At 48.7% G+C, this 14608-nt stretch overlaps 1 protein-coding gene across 6 annotated transcripts in view; it reads right to left on the bottom strand.

Moving 5' to 3' along the window:
- Nucleotides 1-14608, bottom strand: part of LOC102534444 (nucleoporin SEH1) — a 92391-nt gene that overhangs the window by 21733 nt on the left and 56050 nt on the right. For all 6 annotated transcript variants that reach the window (XM_072949347.1, XM_072949350.1, XM_072949349.1 and 3 more), the window contains 13 exons: nucleotides 14374-14522; nucleotides 12772-13002; nucleotides 7409-7534; nucleotides 7176-7319; nucleotides 6985-7048; nucleotides 6424-6563; nucleotides 6244-6336; nucleotides 5621-5739; nucleotides 4705-4881; nucleotides 4035-4125; nucleotides 3697-3873; nucleotides 578-838; nucleotides 221-336 (listed from right to left, as the gene is read on the bottom strand). In XM_072949347.1, coding sequence (XP_072805448.1) covers nucleotides 221-336; nucleotides 578-838; nucleotides 3697-3873; nucleotides 4035-4125; nucleotides 4705-4881; nucleotides 5621-5739; nucleotides 6244-6336; nucleotides 6424-6563; nucleotides 6985-7048; nucleotides 7176-7319; nucleotides 7409-7534; nucleotides 12772-13002; nucleotides 14374-14522 — 1888 coding nt within the window. The remainder of the gene's footprint in view (nucleotides 1-220; nucleotides 337-577; nucleotides 839-3696; nucleotides 3874-4034; nucleotides 4126-4704; nucleotides 4882-5620; nucleotides 5740-6243; nucleotides 6337-6423; nucleotides 6564-6984; nucleotides 7049-7175; nucleotides 7320-7408; nucleotides 7535-12771; nucleotides 13003-14373; nucleotides 14523-14608) is intronic.

Here is a 14608-nt window from a genome sequence, read left to right as displayed (position 1 = left end):
AGACGTGTGCTCACAGGACCTGGAGCGGAGCCCCCATGGGTATCTCTGCCCGTATTTCTCCTACAGGGAGCTTCCTGGCCACACAGCTTCTAACGAGACTTTCCATCTGCCAGTTCCCGAGTAAGTTATGAAACGTTCCATAAATTCCAATCCCAAACCATTTGTAAAGCCTTAGTCAGCCCCACCAAGGAGTTCCCATAGGCTAAGATAAGAAACCCACCTTCGATACTGCTGTCTTGAAATTTCATCTCCACCAAAAAAGTATACAGTTGACAGTTCTGTGGTGGTGTTAGAACTGCTTTCTCTGTCTGATGGAGTGTATATTATAGTAACATCCTGATGCCAAGAGAAAAATCAGGAGTGAGGTATGAAGCATTTTTCCTGAGTAAGTTATCTCGCTGTGAATAAGCCATCACGCGGGCACGAATGCACCAGTGCAGCACCTCCAAAATCGGGTGAGCACTGCCACCCCCGCGCCACTGTCACATGGTGCCCGCACTTCTAGCCATGAAACACACCATCAGCACTTAACGTAAAAATGAACTCACAGTTTTAGTGCAGACGATTTTATACTTACTTCTTGTGTTCTTTCCTTGAGCACAAATTTATCTGGAAAAATCCTTAATATTTTAGGATCCAGCAAAACTTTTTTTTGAGAATCCTTAAAACCTACTGCTTTCACAAAAGCTGCACGAGAGCCGGTGTTACGAACAGAAAAAACAATTCTACTTTCTCTGCCAGGCACTAAGTCGTTCACTGCTACCATGTAACTGTCAGATAACTTTTTAACATCTTCCAAAATCAGGTTACTTGTTCCTCCATATCCAGACAAAGGTATCTGAAAACACAGAATATATACATTCAAAATTATTTTTACGTCAGCAGAAATCAGAAGATTAAATTACAGTCAGAGAAGAAAATACAGATTTAAAATTATTAACATTTGTGTACTTCAGCCAATTGTTACCCCACGCCCAGTCTACCATTATATTAAAGAGTTTGTCTTAAGGGAAAAGCAATCTAACAGCTGCAGAATTATTTACCTTCCAGAATACCAAGAATAATTACTTCACTGTTGTAGAAACCACGCTTAGATGACAAGGAGCAATAGAGAGATTAGTACTGATGTGCCTGCGGAAGAAATGCCCGACAGGAAACACACTGATGCTTACAACACACTTTGAAATGCGTGAAAAAGCTGAACTGATGGTTCATGAATATGTGATAAAAGAAATGGAGTGGAAGATATGTGAGTGTTTACCGTGTAATTCTTTCAAATTCCCAGTAGTTCTGAATTTACAACATGAAAAGTTTTAGAGGTAGAAAAATCCATGATCACATAATCCTGTTAACTTCTGGTCTAGCGGAGTCACAGAGAAGTGTGCCAAAGGGACCCAGAGAAGCCAAGAACTTGTCAAGGAGGACAGACCGCTGGCAGTGGGGCCCGGGCCCAGGCCGGCGTCAGGCCCAGGTGCTGGCGGTGCAGTCCCTGAGCCACGGGCTCTGGTGGGCTCAGCACTAACCGGAAAGAGGCTTCAGAATAAACTCTTGTCATGTAAGTAAGAATATGGGAAAAAACAGAACAGCCAAAACGTGGAAGCAACTCAAATGTCCACCAACAGGTACTGAATAAAGCAGCTGTGTATGTATACAAAGGAACACGACTCAGCCACATAAAAGAATGAAATACTGCCATTTGCAGCCACATGGATGGACCTGGAAATTATCACACTAATAGAAGTAAGCCAGAAAGAGAAAGAAAAATACCACATGGTATCACTCATATGTGGAATCTTAGAAAGAAAGAAAAAGAAAGAAAGAAAGAAAAAGAAAGAAAGAAAGAAAGAAAGAAAGAAAGAAAGAAAGAAAGAAAGAAAGAAAGAAAGAAAGAAAGAAAGAAAGATACTATGAACTCATCTACAAAACAGAAGTAGCTTGGTAGATGTAGTGCACAATCTTGCGCTTACTGGGGAAACGGGATGGGAAGGGATAAATCTGGGAGCTTAAAATTTGCAAATGTTAATGTCTCGACATAAAAATACATAAACAAATTTCTTCTGTACAGCACAAGGAACTATATTTAGTATCTTGTAGTAACCTTTAATGAAAAAGAACATGGAAACAAATACATGCATGTGTATGTGTGACTGCGGCACTGTGCTGTGCACCGGAAACGGACACATTATAACTGACTGCACTTCAATTAAAAAAAAAAGGATTGATTTACCAAACATGTTAAAAAAAAACAGCTACCCTGCTGGGAGACAAGCTTCACACCCTTTAAGATGTACTCCTTTAAACATGACAGTCATTCCTAATTATTACAACAGGCTCCAAAGAACGTTTTGCAAACTTCAAGGCATCAGTAGCCTTTTCAAGCTGTTAGGCACTAAGTGGAGAAACATTCTGAAAAGGTAAATTCAGGTACCCAAAAAATTAGCTTTACTTGCCTTTTAGCACAAATCAATAGCATTTTATGGTGGTTTTTTCTGGGGATGGAACCCAGAAGCTCGTACATGGTAAGCAGTGCTTGACCGCTGAGCTCTACCCACCGCCGAATAACAGCCTTTTAAAGGGTGTCAGAACTGAAGCCACTACAAATCCCACCTCGTTCAGAGCGAGTGCTGCTAATTTCCAGAGTCAAAAGTGTTCCTAATTTTTCTTTTCCCATAGAAACTTGCATAAATCTTATGCATTAAACAAAAGTAACAGGGGAAACGTTAGCTTCTGAAAACACTCGCTGTAAGTGTTCTCCTGTATTTTCAAAGTCTAAGGAGTCAGAAACAACCACTGAGTGAAAGGTTAATAAAAAGACGAAATGAAACGAAATCCGACCAGAAAAGCTGTTGTCCAAGGGCACATTTCTTCACCTCACCACCGTGGATCCCAGGGGCCGGGTCAGCTGAGGGCATCCGGGGGTCGGCCGGACGTCTGGCCACAGCCCTGGCCTTGACCCACTGGGCGCCCCTCACAGCTGTGACAACCACGAATGTCTCCAGAAATTACCAACTGTCTCCATAATCTATGTATCCTGTTTAAAGTACTGTTAACCTTGTAATTTATCACATTTCTTCTCTGACATCAGGAAACGGACCAAAGTTTCAGTCCCAGCCCCTCACCCCCAACAAAGCCTGCTCGGCCTTACGAGGCCCAGCTCTCACCTGACCTTGCCCCTCCTTCCCTTCCTCAGTGATTTACCACTTTCCCCTCTTAGTGCTCGGCTCTAAACAAATGACTTGAAATCCTCTGACAAAACTATGCTGGGGAGAAACAAAATGTAAAAGGTTCTTGTCTTTGTATCCCCAGTACATGGAATGAAGTCTAGCAAATGGTGTCACCAGACACTTTGCTGAAATGAAAGGAAAACATTTACTTGGAAAGTCAACATCTTAAAAGAGTCATCTGGAGTTACCAAAAAACTGGGTATTTAAACGTTGAGCACATTTCAAAACTTACAAACTGGAATGAAACTCATCTAATGAAGCATGAGAGGAGACAGGGGGACCACGGCGGCTACTTTCACAACGGGACACGCCTACGAAGCCCATAATTACTCCTAACCTGTGTGCAGACCTAGGTCATCACACGTTTTGACTTACAAGAAGCAGAGTACTCAGCATTAACCAACATAAAACGAATAGTTACACACATCATAAGCTCTATGGGAGGAAAAACAAAGCGATAAAATCATCTTACTGTGAACTTAATGCCTGGTTGTGACCGAATCCCAAGTTGTTTAATTTCTAGTTTAGCCAACATACAGGATAATCGAGTAGGTGCAAACAGCACAGAGACATAAATGTCTTCTTTCGGACGAATTCTGATCTCACAGCTACTGGTCAATCGCTCTTCCGAGCCAAAAGTGTGCTGAAGCTGCAATTTAAAAACAACCACTGCGTGAAACAAAGCAGACGCAAAAACAAACGCTCCGCCGCCAAGAGCTCTTTGCAGACAAGCAGCACAAGGCGGTCTCCACGCGTAAACGCTCCGGGCCCGAGAGCACGGGAGACAGACAGAACCACGCACTCACTCACCTGGAAGCAGTCCTGGTCCTGGCCTCTAATCAGCAGTCGTAAGTGCTGGGCTGCAGATGTCAAATTATTTCTTAGCGCTAGTTTCTGAAGCCTAAAAACAATGACACATTTTAAATGCGGTTTCCCTCTGGGATACTGCTAAGATCACCAACACTGAGTCAACTGAAACCAAGCGTATGCTCAGAGATGCACTGACTGCCTGGGCGCAGAGCCGCCAAGGGGTGTAGCTCCTAGACTTACAGCCACTCAGGACCTTCCAAGGGTCTAGCTGGGCAACGTCTTCACTGAGAGCTGCTTAAGAACATGCACTGTTCATCAACTAGTTTGTAAGCTCCTTAAACAGATGCAAGGTCTGTTTTTTCTGTCTACCACTCACAGTGCTTTCCAGACAAGGAACAAAGATACTCTTAATGGCCTAAATTTGGGCATCAGCAGAGAATTCACCAAAGAGCTTAAGAAAATTGAAACCTAAGTTCTTTTTTTGGGATTGTATTTTAAACAGAGGTGAAACTTCATAAAAAAAAAAAACTTGAATCCATGATAGGATGAATAAGGACTGGACGCTAGCTTCACTTCAACTCTAAGAACACTGACATCGTCGCAATTAACACAAAGGAGAGTAACAGTCATTGACGAGAGCAAAACCTTCGCGGTCCGCGACAGTACTCACTGTGTTCTGCCGAGAGGGACACCTGCCCAAGCCAGAAACTGCTTGTTGGATAAAATCGACGGAATGTCTGAGCAGCAAGACCCAGGTGTGGGAGGCTCATTTCCCAGAGAAACGACTTCACCTTTTAACACCACTTCATACTGGGGTCCAAAGGGCTGTACTAGTATTTTCAAGATCCTAACAAAGAAAACCATCCAAGGTCAATGTTTAGAATTCAGCTCTCTTGGCAACTGTCTTCTCCAGGCCTCCTCTGTTCAAGAGACTGAGCCGGTTGCCAAGGGCACCAGGCACCCCGCCCTCACGGCGCACTGGCCAGCGAGGACACAGGTGAGGAAGCGGACTGCGGCACGCACCTGCCCACGGGGAAGACCTGGATCTGGGGAGGGCTGAGGAAAGGCTCCCTAGCGAGGGCGCGAACCCGGCAGGTGAGGGCTGCGCGTGCAGCCAGCGCCCCTCTTGAGGGCCCAGCCGGTGCCTGGGAGGCGCGGGAAGAGACCACAGGCACGACTGGGCCATGTGGTCTCAGGACAGCGTGCTAAGCTGCGTTTATCAAGCCAGTTCAAACACTGCCACGGAAAGGTGACGTTCACTTAGGATTTGGATGCTAAGAAGTCCCTGGCTGGAGAAGGGGTGGGGACAGCACCTTACAACCAACAACTGACAAGGCCAACCCAAGGTTTCCTTGGAGAAAAAGGTAATGAGAAACATCAAGACTGACATGTTATTACCAGTTTTGTCAGAAGGCATTTGAAAATGATTTCTGACGTTCTAGTCAGCTGATTCTAAGGAGATTTTTAGAAACAGAAAGAAGAAACCCGAGACTCAGCAGAGCGGCACCAGCGCCCCCCAGGCTGCGTGGGGAGTGAGGGCTGCCTTGAGGGCCAAGGAGAAACCTGCCTTTACAATTTCACATTACCTTTCCTCACGGGCTTCTGGGTCCTTCGGAGTAAATGAAACTGTAACTTCCTGTTCTTCTCCAGGTTTAAGGAATAGATTCTGTGGATCCACTGAAAAGTGACTTCCTTGATCTGGGATCTGAATATTGACACGATTACATGGAAAGGCTGACTTAGGCAGGCACGGCTTTTACTCTCTCCTCGTCTTACTTACCTTCCTCACCTACTAGGACCGGTGATTTCTCCTCCTCCTTGCCCACCAGGGTCCCGCCTAGTCTCATTTCTCTCTCCTTCCTGCTCCGTGACAAGCTTTAGCCACCACCTGTCCCTAATTCCTGGCCACGAACACCCCTCACTCACCCACAAGTCCCAAACATGGTCTACACATATGGCTCTCTCTCCTCCACTCCCCTGAGCCATAGGGAGCACACAGGCTCCAGGAACAAACCTAGAACTTGGTTCTTATACACGTATCACTGGGTGTCCCGGCTGAAGCCCACATCTGTTTCACATCACGGAAGCCAGCTTGGAAGTCCCGCTGAGACACTCCCCGACCCCACGGCACTCGGCCAAGGCAGGAAGTGCACCAGCCTTCACGACGCGGGGGCACCCATGGCCTCACAGCAGGGGCACGAACTCTTACCTCGATGTCCAAGTAGACGTCAATGTTCCCTGCATTCTTCAACGGTAAGCACTGCTTTGCCGAGGAAGCCACACTGGCAAACAAGTGCATCGTCTGGAGGATGGGGAAGAACAGGCATTTAGAAAAATGCCACGAGAACAAGCCCACCGGCACGTGAAGCGGAGGCGGGGGCAGGGGTACCTGCAGGTCTTTAGGGGCGTGTATCCTGGCAACTCCTGCTCTGGCCCGAAGACTGACACTTGTGATGACTGGCGTAGCGTTCGGGCTGTCAAGCTCCACATCAACTCTTGCCAAGAACTCTTCTGCTGAGTCCAAAATCTCTATGGAAGGCCATTCTTTAGTTCAGACACCGGAGAGTTACTTAACTCTAAATGCCACAGACAGGCCAACACTATGCCCTTGTGGGGCAGGAAAAATTGCAAGGAAAATGATTTTTTAAAGAACTCAATAGAGGAACAAACATAAGTGGAGGAGAAAAGGAAGCATCTAACTGGCAGATGTGATAAAATCAATTAGCAGAAAGACCCCCAAAAGGTTTTCAGTGGCACTTGCTTGGGTTATTCATAATTGGATGGATTTGACCTAAAACAGCATGCTCTCTGCTCATTTTTAAAACAACATAAAATATCTAACAAATTACAGTAGATGCTTGGCACATTCAGTGACAGAGAAAATAAGCCTCAACTTTGTAGTTTACTTAGCCACTGAGTAAAGCAATTCCCAAAAACTTAAACGTGGTACCTGAAGAAGGGATCTGTTTCTTTGGACTATGGAAAAGAACCCAAATTATCAGAAATTCTGGATCCTGTAAAACAAAATTAAAAGTTTACACATACACTGACATTCAGATTAAAATCTTAATGAAAAAAAAGTAATTTGGAAACTCAGCTTCCCCCTAATTCTGAGCCAGTGCCCCCCCCAAACCGGCCCACCTGTCCATCGTAGCTGGCGGGCATCATGTGGGTGACCACGGAGGGAGCTGCCAACTGCGCGATCACCGTGGCGTAGGGCAGCGCTCTGGCAGCAGCGTGGACGGGCTCCCTGGAGAAGGTGAAGCAGCGCCAGGCTGTGGCGTTCTGTCAGAGACAGGAGGGGCGCCTCAGCAGGGCCACAGTGTACTGCGGGTGAAGGTACCTCCGTGCCCACCCCCGCACGCCAGACTCACAGCGCTGATGAGAAGCCGGACCGGGACGGCCGCGTGCGTCCTGTTCACCAGCTTTAATGGCAGAGCCCTCCAGCCTCCGTGAGCCAAGTCACCAAAATCAAGAACATCTTTCTTTTCTGTTTCTATCTAGTTACCGGAAAGGAGGAATTTATAAAAAGCAGTATGTTAATAAATATCCCAGCTTATGTTCGTATCACTGCCGTTTCCAGCCACAAACAAAAAGTCAGCATCAAAGGCAACGCACCTAAGACTGCTTGAGCTACTTTATTTACAGTTGCTATTTTCTACCAAAATTAAGGCTGAATTTCTTTTTTGAGGAAGTCTATGTACCCAAACACCCCACAGAATAAAGCAATGTCTCAGCTGCTGTTACTCTGAAGACTGTAAGACCCTAACACAAGCGGACGGTTTCACAAAGCACACAGCCTCCCTCTCTGAGCTCTGCTGACTTCACATCCCTCCAGAACACAAGCTGGCCTTTTCAGATTTAGTCCAAACTTCTGACAACACTGACAACGTCTAAAAAGACATCAGAAAAGACAGGTCCTAAGTTTAGAAAGAGTGCCTCTCCCCACGATGGTCCGATCTCCTTAAACATGGGAGACCAACAACACACAGCCCCAGCCCCCACGTGGAGAAGTGCGGGTGCCATTCACACACGCACATCAATGATTCTGGCCCAACGTAAAACAAAGGGAACTCAAAAGCAAACCAGCAAATGGGAGCCGACACCCATGGGGGCCCATGGTCTGAGGTCCAGTCACCTCCAGGGAGACCAGGATGTGGAGTCCTGACATGTTAACATGTGGGCAAGGCAAGGCTGCATGAGTCTGAACTCCCTGCAAAACATGCAGAGATTCAAAGAGGTGCCCTTTCATGGAAAAGGGGCTGGGAAAACTGCGTGTTTGATGAGACAGCAGGGAAAGCTGCCCGGGACTGCAAGATGATTTACCAGGAAGTGGAACCCAAGGCCTGAGCCACCAGGTGGGGTCCAACCTCACTGCAACCTTCACGCCCCACCATCTATGCAAAGTGCTCCCCAGGGACACTTCGTAACACCCAGACACACGGGATTTCCAGAGCAAAAAGTAGCCTCTGTGGATGTGAATGGATATTAAAAATTTTTAAGTAACAATTAAAAAATTAACCACATGAAGAAAATAACCAGGGAGACCCAGCACAGCAAAGCAGCAGAACCAGCAAAGAACTGGAGATAACCTGAAGTGAGTTATAAAACAAGGACATTTTAAATCTACATGAGAGTCTGTTTAGAGGGAAATGCAGATTTCGGAAGCAAAGGTGAGCAAAAAAAAAAAAAATGTAACTTCGTCAGCCTGCTAAAGCTCAAAGTTGGGGTATTAAAACCATCTGGAACTAAAATATTAACCAAAGACTCAAGCTTCCTGCATTGTTTGGGAATAGAGTGACGCTACTAATCTGAGACCTGAGTAACCAATTTGAAACAAAAAAGGAGGGGGAAATAGAAATGTGTAGCTGCCAGACTAATGCAAAAGAAGGAGGAAAGAAAAAATTAACCTGTCCAGTTGGAGTCCAGAAAGGTGGGAAAAAACAGGAATTGTAAGGGACACTATAACATGATTGAGGTTGAAGACTGAAAAATAAAAAGATGGGAACAGATATTCCAGGAAATTACTAAACCAAAGAAACGCAGACAGACAGTATTAATTAAGATCAGCCAAATGCCTTTGAGACAGCAGGGGTAAAGGGACCTGTTACTAAAGAAGGAAACGTCTCACTGAGAAGGTAACGGTCCAGGGCCTGAACACACAGCGAGCCCGCGCGGCAGGAGGCCCTGGGCAACAAGGGGGCACAGACACCTCGGTCAGAGGCCAGAAGCAAACAGAGGCGCTGGGGCTCAGAGCTAGAGGGATGGGCCCGAGCCAGCAGCACCTTTGAGAGCCCCGCATCTGAGACACAGAGGAGCCACTCCCATTACACACAAGAAGCGTCACCCTGACGGGACAATCGTGTTCTGACCACAGCGGGGAACAGCGCTATAAATGTACTTTGAAACGCACAACAATCTAAGTCCCAGAAAAGGCGATCCAAAAAGCCTTTCTGGCCAACTTTACTACCTAAATCTTCAGCAATGTGGATAAAATAGCTAACTGACTATGTTCATCAGTTCTGACATGTAACACAATATTCAAAAAATTACATAAATTTAGAAACAGCACTCTTTCCACTCTCTGGTCAATCGGCAGGTGAACGGCTCTTCCCTCCAACTCTAGTGAGGAAGGACTGACAGACGTCACTGCAACAGGGCAGTCTGATGGCAGGACCGAGGGACAGTCGGCAGGACAGTGGCAGCTGACGTCCGTTTCCCACACGGAAACAACAGGAAACAAGGGAACAACTCCCCAGCCCGTGACGGGAGCACACAGGACCACTCTCCACGCACCGCCAGCGGCGCTGCTGTGGTCGCCACACAGCGTCCCCGGGGCTGGGTGTCTCGACAATTAACGGGCCCCCTACGCACCAAGCACAGCTCCGTGAGGGAGCGAGAGACACGCTTCCCGCCACCCAAACAGCTGCCACTCCGGGAGCCAAGAGGAGCACAGTAACAGCAGCCAGGGGACACCCTGTGCCAAGCGCGCAGGCCGCAGGCACCAGACAGAGAAGGCGGCCGAGGGACCGCGGGGCGGGGGGACAGGGCCCGCGGCCGCCGAGAGCACACCTGCAAGGGCGCCCCAGCGACACTCTGTAAGCCGTCCTCAGGTGCATCCAGCCTGGGTCCACGGCACCTCTCCAGTCTCTACGAGACGCTCACTGATCACGGCTCCACCAAAAGCGGGCAGCTGTGTTCCTTACCCTGTACACATACGGTCACGATCTCCCCACCTCGCCACTCACCATACTGCTTCTTAAAACGATGTCGAAAAGGCTATGTGACATCTAACATTTACAAACCACCGGGGATAATCACTGGATCTGGTTAAATTTTGGTCCCCTTCAGGTCAAGTGACCTTTCGAAACGTCCCAAACTAACATCCACTCAAGTAAAGTCAACGGTAAAGCTGATGCCTTACCCTCAAGAAGTGAATGTGAAGCAACTGCTTCCTCTTCCCCGAGGGGCACGTTTTTGGAGAAGGAAAAATAAGCCTTGTTTTGTACGTAGGGTACAGGGTCTTGCCTGACTCTATGCAGAATTTCAGCCCAACCAAAGTAGGGGGAAAAAAAAACAAACAGCTGAAGAGCCAAGGAATGGGGTAAAATCCTCACAGAGCATCACTGCTAGTGAGGGCCACACTCCAGAATGTAAGGAACACCTACTAAAACTGGTAGTGACACCCAAAACAAGAGAAAAATGGGCAGGAAACGTAAGCAGGTAGGAAGCAGCAGCCAGAACGCCCAGCAGACACATGACAAGACGCTCAGCGCCACTAGGAGTCCGAGCGAGCAGATCAAAGCAAGGAACTTCACATCCAGGACATAAGCAGACAGGTCAGCATCCGACGATGACAAAGAGCACCCAGGAACATTCACGCCTGTCCTCTGGGAAATAAACTGGTAGCTCGGCAAGAGCCGGCCAGCATAAAGCCCATGTGCCACCAAATACCGCGGGCACTGCGCTCCCCGGCAGCTCCCGTGTGAGGCTACAGAAGGCAGCTGACGGTGGTACAGATGCAGCCTCCGTGTCTCCCGGGGAACACTGCTCCCCAGTCAGGTCCGGTCACTCCTGAGTCCACGCCTCGAGAAGGCTCTCACCGGCCCGGCTGACACCGAACCAGCCCCTGCACAGTGGTTCCCAGGGTCATCGTACACTGGACTCAGAGCCCCACTGACACCTCAGACCAGTGAAACCACAGTCGCTGGGGCTGGGACATAGGCATCGCTATTGGTGAAGCTGGTCAGGCGATTCCAACGAGCAGACCAGTCCACTTAATAGGACATATGTGAGCCTCTCAAAATACGACAACCTCAAATACTGCTTAGTTTTCAGGCCTGCTACAAAAATGTAAGATGCTTAAGGGCAGGTCCAAAAGCCGAGTCAGTGGAATGCACTGAAATGCAGAAGATTAACAACACTGGTTCTCAAGTGGGAGGACCCCCGTAATGCTGGACACGTTCGGTGGTCACAGCTGGGGAGAGGAGGAGCGACTGACAGCTGGTGGGTGCAGCCAGGGTGCCACCAAGCACCCAGCAGGGCACAAGACAGCCCCCACCCCCAGCAAAAGCCACCCCCATCCGAAGCGTCAGGAGCACCAAAGCTGAAAACCCTCACCAGGCACAAGCACCACAGAGCAGCCTGCAAGAGACACAGATGGCACTTATGCACAAAGGACAGATCGCTAGTGTTCACAACATGAGACCCTCTACAGACGGGCTTCCTCCCCGGGGGAGGACAGAGAGGCATGTGCACCAGGGACAGGCGCCGGAAGGCGCTCATCCAGGCCCAGGGGGAGGTGCCCACCCTCATCCCTACGCTGCACCTCCAGACACAGTGACAGCTGGAGCTCTGTGGAGTGAGACAGCCACGCAGCAGCAGCTTGGAGCACATCGGTGAGGTCACACTGTGTCACGGTCAGTGGCGTCCCCGCTGCCCCGCTCCTCCCATGCCGTGCCCTCCTGTCCCTCACACTCCCTCATCTGGCGCCACGTTCCATTCCGATTCCACTCACAACAAAGACAATCTGCAACCCCTGCTGAGCTGTGACGGCTACTGATACCAGCCACGTCCTCCCTGGGCCAGGCACTGGGGTGCATTTAAAACCCCATGTTATTCCACTGTCCTAAAGGGGCACAGACCCAACATGTGCTTCGTTACCCACCCTAGGCAAGACTTAATTTCCTTCACTTTCAGAAAGAAGAGAAACTTATATAAAATAAGTAACAAGCTCATACTGTACAGCACAGAGAACTATATTCAGTATCTTATGGTAACTTATGGTGAAAAAGAATATGAAAACGAATAGATGTTCCTATATGACTGAAGCATTGTGCTGCACACCAGAAATTGATGCAACATTTAAACTGATTATACTTCAATAAAAACACGTATGAGTTAAAAAGAAGAGAAACTTCTTCAATGAGCAAACAGTCTTCAGGTGCAGAGGAGAGGAGAATGTGAATGTGGACTGTCAGGTTACACGGTGGAAACCAGCTCGGAGACAGGGTTTGCTATACTTTGCTTACAAACACCTCAGCAAGTGTATCTGTGCTTCTGTAAAGCAACAGAAGCAACTCACAATTGTGGAGTAAGAAGACAGTAAGAGCCAATGTTCAGCTTGACTGTAACTTCCTGGTACATTCACCCACAAATTCATTTTTCCCAAATATTACTTCCAAGGCTCACAGCCTCATTGAAATGCCAGGTATGACAAAGATCCGCTAACAGTCACCTCAATCATGGGGGTCTCAGCAATGGCGGTGAGAACGACCCTGCTCGCCAAGGCTTCCGCTTGTACGATTGCCTCCGCGTCTGCTGAAAACGGCCAGGAAGCAACACTGAATATGCACCTGAAGATCCCAGGACGGGAAGGCATGAAGAGCACCTTTATCTCTTCTGTGGACTGAGGTCTTATGATGACTTGATTCTTGAAGACTAAGCAAGGATATGCTGAAAGATCCACCTAAAAAAACAAAAGAGAGCCACACGGTCCACTAAGAAGCAACTTCACACTGAAAATTAAAAAAGCAGAATCAACCACTTTGAGATTCCCCGTCACTCAAACTACCAAGTCTAGATGTTTATCACCTCTTCAAAAATACCCAGGCCTTGAAACTCATCGTCTGCAGATGCACAGTTAGTCAAAATTGGGAAGACTTCTGAAAACAAGTTGCCTATACCTCACTTTCCTTGAAAACAGCAGCACCTTGCTACCCCGCCGGGGTCCCACCCGTCCAGTCCCGTCCCATCCCGCCCCCCCGGCCCCGGACAGCCCTCCAGGCCCACCCCCTGGCCTCAGACATCGACCTGGGACCTACCCCCCAGGTCCCACACCTCAGCCCCAGACAGCCACCCGGGCCCCACTTCCTGGCTCTGGACACCCCCGAGGACCTGACCTCTAAGATGCTGTGTGATGTAGGGGTTACACTGATCTCCAAGGTTCCTCTCCTAAGGCCTCCAGGTCTGCGATCACAACTCACTCCAGCTCCCTCCCTCACTGTAAACGGGGACCTTCTTTTCCACGCCCACTTCCAGGGCTAACATCACATCTACATGCTCCTAAGAAGGACTCCAATCTCCCCTCCTTCCACCTCAACCCTTCCTCCAATCACCTGCTTTTCCTCTAAGCTCAGAATCAGAGGGAAGGGCTGGGAGAGGGGCAGGGAGAGCAGCCTTACTTCACCAGGTAAAGCATGGGTATCTCCAGTAAGACAGGAGAGCAAACCCCTCTACCAAGGTTGGTCTGCAAGGAGCCACCCTCCCTGCTCACCACATGCAAATGGTCGCTGTAACTGGGAACGGAGACCCAGAGTCGAGAGCTTCAGTGGCTGCAACTGACCATGTGAGACCCTTGCTAACAGGTTAGAACTGTGTATCCAGGTATTTCAAAAGATCACATAAGAGCACCATCAGATAAACTACTCACAAAGACTTCGCTTACTAAATGAAGGCAAGGTCCTAAGAACAACTTGTCTCTTTTTCGCTTTTTTGGGACAAATGACAGTAACTTATATTCAACCACATTTAACAAAACCAACTAGTAGAGACCAGAAACTCAGAGCTCCAGTCAGTGGTTTACATGCGCGAAAAGCACATTTGCATGACTTTATAAATGAGTGACGATGAAATACAATGACTAATGATACTAACTGGTGAAACTGAGAAACACCCAGCGGTCACGTCTTCACACCGCAGGAACCACCACAGGAGGACTCCGCGCAAGGGATGAGCAGGGACAGGCTCCCGGCGCAAAGGCAAGCAGCAGGGAGGGAGAACCCAGCACGCGTCGACGCGCCGCCGAGTCAGAGGAGGCAGACGGACATCCAGGGCTCACCTTCTCCCCGTCGACACTGACGCTGAGAACCCTGACGCTGGCCTGGAGCCAGCGGTCGCTGGGATTCAGGACACTGAGGAGGGTCTGCGAGGCGATGCCCACACAGCAGGCGTGAGGAAAGCCCAGCGACTCCGGCAGCCTGGCTCGGCCTGGGGGTGGGGAGAGCAGAGTCAAGCCCACGTCCAGCGCACAAGCAGAAGCGGAGCCAGCCACGCGGAGCTCCCGCAGAGACGGC

Source organism: Vicugna pacos, chromosome 24, assembly GCF_048564905.1.
Source record: "Vicugna pacos chromosome 24, VicPac4, whole genome shotgun sequence".
In the NCBI taxonomy this organism is placed as follows: domain Eukaryota; kingdom Metazoa; phylum Chordata; class Mammalia; order Artiodactyla; family Camelidae; genus Vicugna; species Vicugna pacos.
This window is presented reverse-complemented; position numbering and strand designations above follow the sequence as displayed.